Source organism: Cornus florida, unplaced genomic scaffold, assembly GCF_030987335.1.
Source record: "Cornus florida cultivar Cherokee Brave unplaced genomic scaffold, ASM3098733v1 CherokeeBrave_3.0.0_Hap2_Chr06, whole genome shotgun sequence".
Lineage (NCBI taxonomy): Eukaryota > Viridiplantae > Streptophyta > Magnoliopsida > Cornales > Cornaceae > Cornus > Cornus florida.
The window spans coordinates 90,170,121-90,180,653 of record NW_026775576.1 but is presented as its reverse complement, the minus strand read 5'-3'; the positions used below and the strand labels follow the sequence as shown (position 1 = coordinate 90,180,653).

The 10,533-nt window shown below is 34.7% G+C and overlaps 1 protein-coding gene across 2 annotated transcripts; it reads left to right on the top strand.

Annotated features, from left to right (window-relative positions):
* The first annotated feature begins 3,462 nt into the window (after positions 1 to 3,462).
* On the top strand, positions 3,463 to 9,405 carry LOC132312780 (uncharacterized). Of its 2 annotated transcripts, none has more exons than XM_059811283.1 (8): positions 3,463 to 3,781; positions 4,287 to 5,481; positions 5,568 to 5,658; positions 5,851 to 6,008; positions 6,109 to 6,160; positions 6,955 to 7,034; positions 7,135 to 7,228; positions 7,937 to 9,405. In XM_059811283.1, exons 2-8 carry the CDS (start codon positions 4,315 to 4,317, stop codon positions 8,464 to 8,466), a joined length of 2,172 nt encoding a protein of 723 aa, XP_059667266.1. In that variant the 5' UTR covers positions 3,463 to 3,781; positions 4,287 to 4,314; the 3' UTR covers positions 8,467 to 9,405. The 2 variants fall into 2 exon arrangements, with proteins under 2 accessions (XP_059667266.1, XP_059667265.1); XM_059811282.1 differs by having other exon boundaries at positions 4,235 to 5,481.
* Positions 9,406 to 10,533: the final 1,128 nt, after the last annotated feature.

Here is a 10,533-nt window from a genome sequence, read left to right as displayed (position 1 = left end):
ACATGTGAGCTGAGCTTTTTCTTGTGTGTGTGTGTGTGTGAGAGAGAGAGAGAGAGAGAGAGAGAGATTCATCCTTCCTTGACTGACCCATTTTTGGGATGAAGCATTCATATGAAGAGTTTACAGAAATAGGAAGCTAAATTAAAAATTAAATGAAAGGGGCAAAATTAAAAAGAATCTGGTGCTACTTTATAGAAATTATAAACAATCAAAAAAGAAATTTTTTTTATTTATAAAGAATTGAGTTGAAATAAACAATATTGGCTTAATTTCTCCAAAGAATAATTCATTGCTTAAGAAGCAGGCAACCCTCGTGAATATATATGTGTATATATAGAAATATATGTACTTATATATAAAAAATAAACAAATTTAACACACGAAAATCTTGTCTATGTAGATTTTAAAAAAATTAGATGCACACAATTTTAACTTCGACGTGAAGAGACTATTTCTAATTTTAATCAAATTCGTGTTTTTAAATTAAACTTAATCTGAGTTAATTTGGTGCATGTATCAACTGGCTAGGCTGTTCTGCATAATAAAACATAATTAAAGTCTTCTTTTATTCCAATTAGATGATTAATTATAATAAATCAATCATTATTATGTTCTTACTTTTAATGACATCAACTATCAATCCCAACTCAGATAAAAACAACAAACTATTAGGGCCTGTTTGGGGCATGCTCAGTATATAAATGTACGTACTAGGAAGAAAGCATATTATGTTAATTTAGACAGACCATTGCCGCATATTAATGAGGCAATGTCTGTACTTTACTCTTCAAATCGCAATTATGTGGTCGGTAATCAGACGAATTAAAGAGTGCAACGAAACAGTAGTTGTGGAGTGGACAGTTGTCATTATTAAAACTGATTGAGGTTAGCTGGTCGATTCATTTGAAACAAAGGCCAACAATTGCTTTTTGACTTTTTTAACCCTTGTTGGCCTTTAATGCAGACAAAAAAAACTTACACTTGACTTTATTTGTACTAATTCTTTTTATTATTTTCTTATATATATCGTGACCATAATTCCATTCTCCTAACATATTTTTCTACCAACATATGAAATACGACAAACAACAAGAATTAGAATGAGTTTGGGAGGAAAGATGCTTCTTAGGAGTGCATATATGTATTGAAATCGTCGATTTGAACCGATTCAATCTTAAATTCTGATTTTGTTTCGATCAGGTTTGATTCCAATTTTAAATTAGTGAAACCGTTAGAATTAATTTAGTTTCGAATATTTTATTTCTTTATTTTTATTAGTTGATGAATTTTGTTTATATTACAAATTACGGAGTACATTAATTGTATATTTCTTTTCTATAATGTTAACCATCATTTACATAAACATATTAATAAATCATTATTTTGGTTCTAGTATATTATTGTTATCTTTATTTTTTTTCCCCAAATGATAGGAGAAGATTGTACAAGATAAAACAAGTGAGGACATACCCTCACATTACTAGCATATTTTAGAAACTAGAAATGTAATTTTTAAATAGTGTAATTTTTCTACTAGGTCATAAAAGTTATGTTTAAGTAAGAGTTAAATTTAGTCCATTTAAGTATTAATAAACTCTATTATAAAATAAGCTTAATCCGTGAAACTAATCTGATCCAAATTGTTCTTATTTTATTGAAACCATTAGTTTGTTATAGGTAATATATCTCTACCCTGTTATATATGGTATTGGAAAAGGCCAAAAAACTGAGCTTTTGTAGGATTTTAGCAAACAAACCACACTTCAAATTATATGTGTGAATATATTTTGAAGTGTTACATAAACACATTTAACATTATAGTTCAAAACTAATCAAAGCTCTGAACTACTCAAACATTATTCAGCTTTCAATTGTCACTTAATGAATTTTGTAAAATAAATTTACCAAGTATAATTCTTTAATTTTTATCTGAATTATTAGCATCTTTTTTACAAATATTAAAATGGGCTTTTAGGTTTCACATGTAATTGAATTATTTTCTAATAGAAATATAGAGTGTTTATCATTGACTTTTTAATTTAGCCCCTTTTGCTTACCCAAAAAGAAAAATTAAAAGTAATGGTGGCACCTAATTTTGAATTAATTGACAAATGTTTAAAAGCATATATACACTCTATATGTCACATGTCTTTCAATTCTATGGACCATTTTTTGACTTTTTAGGGCTTGTTTGACCGAGCTCCTTATTTATTTCTTAGGCTTTGATTTTTAATATTGAAATTGAATAAATAAATTTTTTTTTTTTTTTGGTAGATTAAGTAAAATAAATCATTTTACCATGAGATATTTGATGCACTAATAGACGACCGTCCATTTAGAAAAATTGTTGGTCAAACATTGGGTCGATCACCTACCCACCAGAATATAGGGCTATATAGTAAAGTATACTTGCTACCTAGCTCTCATTAATGATTTAATTATATTTTCTTACATTTTGGAGTAGCCATAAAGAATTGACTTAGATTTTGTCACACCATGACTTTCAAGGGCAGAAGGTGGTGCAGAGAAGGAATTTTCTTTCTGGCTGTCATTTGCACAATTCCATTCATGTTGTTTGATTTCAATGAAAAATATCACTTTGGTTGGAAATAAACATAAAAAATAGTGACATAATAGATTGAACAATACGCACGTTTATTAATTAAATTTAGTATAATAAACAAAGAGTATGCTATGACCAGACCAGAGCCATGAACTTTCTTTATATAACCACATGATTAATACAATTTATTAAAATATGAGAAAAGTTAAATGAGCTAATTTATTATAATACAGTGGTACTTACCTTTCAGGTTTAAAGATCATCTGGTGAATTTTTATATCCTTGCAAATCCTTATATATATATAAACATTATGAATGTTAGAATTTTTAAAAAAGAAGTAGCACTAATGATATTTCATTGACATAGTATCACAAATTAAATTGATTTTTGTATGCAAATTGAAGAAAAAGAAAGTAGAGATCTCAACAAGTACTCAGTTGATATGATCTAATTAATTTATATATATATATGCGCCCACGCAAAGTTTCTATTTTATAATAGAAAAAAAAATATCAATAGATGTTATAAGATGATATTAGTATACATATTGGTGTTATTTAATTAAATTTTATTTTATTTGAATGAAATACTCTAAAAAGTCTTAGAAAGTTCCACATCTTGTGTATTTTTCATGGTTAAAAAACTGGCAAAGGAAAAAGGTCAAAAGACAATTGGAATGGTTGTACGGTATTTAATTAGAAATGAGAATAATTTATGGAGCGCATTTAGATCATTACACCTTTTACTATATTTAAATTGAGAATACAACATTAAATAAAAATGTAATAATTATATAAATATACTATTTTATTTATTTATTTTTATATAATTGTGTTACAGTATGGATTAAAATATTCCATGATGTAAATACAAGTATTATTACAACGTTGTTGCATTATAGGTTAGACACAAGCCTCCTAGGCTCTCCTCCATGTCCAAGCCGTTTCTAGGCTTTGTTCGAAATTTCGTTCGACGAGTCATTCGTTCACGAATAATAAGGAATAATTTATCTTTTTTCTTCCACTTTACCCCCACTTTTCTACATCAATTACTGATTTCATTTCCAATTTTTATATTATTCGTGAGTCCTCTCTGGCTCTCTCCTCTTCTTCGCTTCACATACACAAAAGAAACAACTCCAATTTCTGTCAAGGATCGATCAATCCATGCGCTTCTCAGATTCCGTTCTGTTTTACAGATGACACAAACGAACCCATGTGAGCAATTCATACCCATATCACTCCCCATTTTCTTTCATGTAAAATCATATATATACATATATGCTCATTACATGTTAATTTTATTCGTTATTATAATTGTATTTCGTTGCTTCAAATGTAACCATTTTATCTTCGACGTCCTCACAGACGTCATCCTCATAAAGGGTTTTGGTTTTTGTGTACTAAGTAGTGTTGGGTTCCTGTCATTTGTTATAAAACTTAGGGTTCATCTTTCCAATATTGTGTAACGTATTGCTAAATTATGATTTTTTGCTGTATTGCGGACCAGGTTCAATGGGTGTCTATTGGGATCCATGTTGAATCTATTTTCTTTTTTAAATGATTAGTATTGTTGTTGCTGTTGTTTAATTTAATAATTTTTTTCTATTATACTGATCTTGGTTTATGTGGGGTTTTATTTATTTATTTATTTATTTTTTCTGGTTTTAGTTTGGAGGGAATTTAGCACATTGCTTTGGGATTATAAAGTTGGTTTCTGTAGGTGGGGTTTCATGGATTGAACTCGAGGAATGATGGGTAGCTTAAGTGACGATGGTGAGGAATGTAGATTCTTTGATGCTTATGATGACATTGCATCAGTTCACAGTTGCCCCGAGTCTTCTGATTCTTGCCATGGGGTGGACAATTCTGTGTCTAGTAGTTCTGAATACGATGTGTGGATTAGGAGTCCCCGAAGCGTTGAAGAGCGCCGTAGTAAATTCTTAAATTGGATGGGAATGGACTTGGATTGGTTTGCGTCCAAGAGTTCTATAAATGTCTGCAGTGACGTGCTCAAAGATGGGTTTAATTGCCTCACAAGGAATAGTGGGGCTCTTCCAAGAACCCTTAGTTTTGAAGATGAGTTTTCTTCTAGTCAGTCTACCATGTCAAGTTTGTCCAAGGATGCTTCAGATTTGTGCGAAGAATTTGGTTCAAATACGTGCAGAACTTGGAATTCGGATGGTGCAGCAGATCGTAGTTTTGATGATTCGGAGCAGGATGATAAGCAGGGTAAGGTTAAAGTAGTGGGTTCACATCAATTAGTGATGTCTGAAGAATCTAAGAATGCTTCTGGATCCTCTCCATCAGTTCAGCAACTCAGGCAGAAGGCAACTGAAGTTGCTAGCAATTCTGTGGGAATGATGAATAGAATTAAGAACCGGTGGTTGAGTAGATTACGTTGCATGAAGTTCATTGTGGATAGGCAAGGAAAGGGTAAGAATTTGAGACCAAGTGCCTCTGACCCAATTAGGGGGGCCAGGGTTCAGAATGTTAGGGTTCGCCATCGCAGAAAGCAATCCAAGGAGCTCTCAGCTCTTTTTTTGGGACAAGATATCCAGGCCCATGGGGGTTCAATCTTGACTATGAAATTTAGTGTTGATGGCCAGTATCTCGCTAGCGCTGATGAAGATGGGATAGTGCGTGTGTGGCAAGTGGTGGAGGATGAGAGATCAAATGAAGTTGATATTCCAGAGTTTGACCCCTCTTGCGTATACTTCACCGTCAATCATCTCTCTGAACTGGCTCCATTAACTGTGGATAAAGAGAAACTGTGTTTATTGAAGAGCCTGACGAAAACAGTGGACTCAGCTTGTGTCATCTTCCCTCCAAAGGTATTCCGCATATTGGAGAAAATGCTGCACGAATTCCGTGGACACAGTGGTGAGATCTTGGATCTCTCATGGTCGAAGGATAACGTAAGTGATCGTTTGGAAATTAGTTGAATTTCCGTAAAATGTTTCAAATATTAATTTACACTACATTGTTTTTGTTCTTGGTGCAGTATCTGCTGTCAGCATCGGTTGATAAAACTGTTCGTTTGTGGCGAGTCGGATGTGACCATTGCGTTAAAGTCTTTTCACACAGTAACTATGGTGCGTTACTTGCTATTTGTGTGTTTATTATTATGCTTGATTAGTAATGTATCATCCAAGGTTAATTGGTCCATTGAATCATGAAATTTATACCATCTATTATTTTATTCAGAATTACCTGACTTGTTTCTTCTTCACGTGTTGATGAGAATTACCTGACTTGTTTCTTCTTCACGTGTTGATGAGATGTAGTGACCTCTGTTCAGTTTAACCCTGTGGACGATAATCACTTCATCAGTGGTTCAATAGATGGAAAAGTTCGAATTTGGGTAATTAGTGGTTGCCAAGTCGTTGATTGGACTGACATAAGAGATATTGTAACTGCTGTGTGTTATCGCCCAGATGGTCAGGTTTGGTGATTTTCTTGCTCTCTGAACTTGTTGGAATGAGGTTGTAACCTCTGAAATTTAAGAGATTTAATCAAATGACATATCTTTATTTGTTATACAGGGTGGGATTGTTGGCTCCATTACTGGCAATTGCCGCTTTTACAATATATCAGGTAGTCCCTTTGCTTTCCCTTGTAAGTGATTAAATGTATTGCAGCTTTTACTCTACTTTTTAGGACATTGACAACTTTTGGTGATAAACTCTCTGTTGTGTTTTAGAGTATGGTGGTTAAATAATGTTGTCGACTCTTGTGGGGTTAAATCCTTCCAAAGTTGCATACATGTATTCTTTTAGCAGTTAAGGTGTGATGCTTTATTAGTATCTGGGCATTTGTTATGTTTTGGAGGTCAAATATTACACACATTTTTTGATGCAATGTTGCTTATTTCCTTTTTGGTTTGCAAGGTTAGTGACACGCATCGCTTACATGATTGATTAGCTAATAAATGTGTTTTTTTTTTTATTGATTCTATACAATGTGGTCAACTTAGTTTTCCAGTTAAATGGAATTATGGTATAGAGTTCTTAAGACAAATATTAGAGTTATTGATCATGTAATCTATTTCCAGTTGACAATAAGGGTCTAGTGTCATATGAAAGAGGAAAAAGATTTTCACTCATCTGATTCACAAAACCATTGAGATATCTTCATTCTGTAGTTTGGATATCGACTAAAATAAGTAGATATATTTCCTTCTGTTTGTGTTGTGAAGAAGAAACAAGTTACCTTCTTTTTGGGCGGCACTGATTTTTTTTTAAGAAACTAAAAACAAGTACTTCGATGATTTAATATATTGACTTGCAGTGCCTTTTATATAACTATGCCATAAAATAACTTTTATATTTGGTTTTTCCAGAAAGAACTTGAGAAAAAAATATTTATTATTATTATTTTGCTTGGACCAGATAACCACTTGCAACTGGAATCCCAGATTTGCTTACGCAATAAAAAGAAGTCATCGTGCAAAAGGATAACTGGCTTCCAGGTAGTTATTCTCTACCATTTGTGCTTGCCTTGTTATTACTATTGTTTTTCTATTCACTTAGGTGCGCAATTCTTGCTAATGTCATGTTACTTTACTCCAGTTCTACCCACAAGACCCAAGCAAACTATTGGTCACTTGTGCCGATTCAAAAGTGAGGATCCTTCACGGAATTAATGTGATTGGCAAATACAGTGGTATATGCTTTATTCTTTTGTCCTGGATTTTTTTTCTTCATAGATGGCCTCTTTGATGACTTGCTGGTTACTGCTTTAATCCACACCTTTATGGTGTGAGTTATGCTTTGATTGATTGATTGCATGCTCAAACACTTCCACGCTAGGCTGTGGTGACTCATGGAGTAGGCAGCTGGCAGCTAGTGGAGCTTGAACAGAAAGCAGCAAGCTGCAAGCGCCTACTCCTATCAAAATGAAAAGCAGTGAGCTCCGCAACAAAAATGAAGCGAGCTGCACTAGCGCCCAACCTATAAAGGGCTTATGTTTTCAGCTTCATTGTACCATACCATGGGAGGGGTCCATACCTCCTTTAGATAGATAGAATCCCCGTGCTCCTAATGTAGAGCTAGAACTACTGCTACCGTGGAATCTGCAATCATACATGGGTACCTGGCCTTCCAAAAAAACGGCTGCTAGTTAGCACTAATGCAAATGGGGACTACTTTTGTGATGATCATGTTGTGAAACATGAACGTTCATTAAATGTAGCTGAATTTTGTGAATCCAATTGGTTGTTGAATTAAAATTTTATTTCCATTTAGAAACTCTGGGTCTGCTTGATTCAATTTTTTGAGAATAGTTTTCTGTTTTCGGAGAACAGAAAATCAGATACAAATTTTCTTGGTTTTTGACCCTTTCTGAATATCTCTCTCTTCTCCTCCTCTGTAGGCCTCCGAAATGCTGGAAACCAGATCTTTGCATCTTTTACCTCAGATGGAAAGCATATTATCTCAACAAATGAGGATTCTAATGTGTACATATGGAACTGCATTAGTCAGAAAGAGTCTTCTCTGACCCAACCAAGAAAAATTAAGTCCTGCGAGCACTTTTCCACGAATGCAGCAGTTGCAATACCTTGGTCTGGCTTGAAATTTGAGAACTCAGAAAATGGAGGATCACCTAACACATGTCCTCTCTCTTCACCCACTTGTTTCTCGTTGAAGCAACAGTTCATTTTAGAGTCATTTCCCAAGGGATCTGCAACTTGGCCCGAGGAAAAGCTTCCTACTTCAAGCCCATTGGCTCTGCCATCAGCAATTCGTAAGTCTCAATACAAGTTTCTGAAAAATTCTTGCCAGAGCACATCCAGTTCTCATGCATGGGGTCTTGTTATTGTTACTGGGGGATGGGATGGGCGAATTAGGTCATTCTATAATTATGGCTTACCAGTTCCGCTTCGAAATTATAGAGGCTTTTAGGTCCTTGGAGAATCATAGATGATTCCTTTTCCTTTGGTTAGGCACTTTGTTTTTCTCAGTGCCAGCTTAGTGCGAGATGGTTTGCTGCAAATTCATTGTTGAATGGGTTGGCACATAAAGTTGATTTTGGCAGCATCAGACCTGCAGGTTGCAGTTGACTACTTCGTAGGGCATGTGGAGTGTCAATTTATGTTTTTTTTTTAAATTTTGGCACCATCAGCATCAGATCTGAATTAGGTCATGGCAGTTGCAAGGGATTCATGGCTGTAGTGTGATCCGGCTAGGAACCAACAAAAGGCCACTTTCCTGAATTATGCACACCTTGCTTAATTCAAGGATTGTTTAATTTGTTTATTGGATAAGTATATTTGTGCTGACCTAAAGAATAACTTGTCACGTGTTAAGAGAGGCCCATTGAGATTGCATATGTTTATAAATTTATAATGGAGGTCTCTGTGGGGCCTTGTTGAACATCTTCCATTTCTTCTTTAAAATGGGACCGAGAGATTGCAGTGCTTGTGGTTGGAATTTGTTTGAAGAAGAAAAGAGTGGGATCTTTGGCCTTTTATAATATGTTGGCGGGTCTGAATGATGGAGATTGCCTGCCATTTGGTTTGTTCGACGGTGGGGTCAGTGGCGGTTGGGCTTTTGCGAAGGTGGTGTAGTGCGCCATTTTCTGCTGAACAGACTGATTGTTGTCTCTGCCCTGTTCTTGAAATGTAGATGATCCAGACAGATTACGTTTTGAGTCGAACGATTTCTTGGTTTTGACAGGTAAATAGGTAACTTTGTTCCTGACTGGTATTCGGCAATCTTTTTATTTACTGACAGAGATTATAGATGCCATCATCAAAATTTGTATGCTGTAGTAACGGCCTTGAGTTACTAAGTTTTCTATGTAGCATGTATATCTGTATTTGTACAGAGATAGATCTACTAGTGCAGTTTTTCCCCTTGTATTATTGTATATGATTACTGCAGCAAGGTGAATAAACAAAATATAGAAATAACACACAAGAAATGGGACGAATCTTTGCATTGTTGTGGGTCTATAAAATGTCGTCCATTTGTTGGTTTGCCTCATTTAGTAATTTCTTCTATTCTGGTTTTTGTTTGTGGGTGTGTGGGTGTGGGTGTGGGTGTTTTAGTGCTTTGGTACACACAGTCACACAGTGGGCCTTCTCCCCCAGATGAAGGTTGGTTTCAGTTCCAAGACCTTGGTATGACTATTTTTGCGAGTTGGACTATAAGGTTTCCAGAGGTATGAGCCAAGCCCATTTATAAAAGAGCCCTATTGCTTGCCAAAGAGTGGCATTCAAACCATCGGGCACTAGTAGTGCCCGGATGATGTGATATCGAGTTCGAACTCCATGTTGTGGGTATGAGTTTGTGAATAACAAAATAATAAAGTAACATGGGGATATTGGATTGTTGGATTTGTTTCTCTCTCATTCGAACTCCATTAGGGACATTTTAATGTCACGGTTAATTACGGATCACATAAATATGTTTATTTTTAGGTACTGGACAGCATATGTTACCAAAAACCAAATCAAGTCCATTGACCGAGCCTCGTTAAATTTCAAATTAAAAATACTAAAAAGGATGTATTCAAGGAATTTGAGAAAATTTTGATTCAATTTTTTAAAATTATTTTCTTCAATTTTAATTTCAATTTCATGCAACCTAGATGGTTTTACTGATTTCTCAAATCCAGGAATCAGCCCACATAATTAAAACATGAACCACCCCGATAGTGCCACTACTCACAGTCCTCCTCGCACGCTCCTATGTAATTTAAATTTTGCCTTTTTGTAAACAACATATTTCTAACTGCTAGACAAAGGATTTCTCTCATTAAGACACTATTTAAGTTGGCACATTCCTTAGTTTTAAACTTCAGAAAAGATATATTTATTTATTTCGGGAGCAGGAACATTCCCTTCACTAAAGATGGGGTTTGAGGGAAATTAATAAAAGATGGGGCTGTCTTATTCCAACCTTACCTTTAAAGTAACTGGTTCACCTTCTTCCTTGTCACACTGTGAGTACAGTACTCACTCTAAT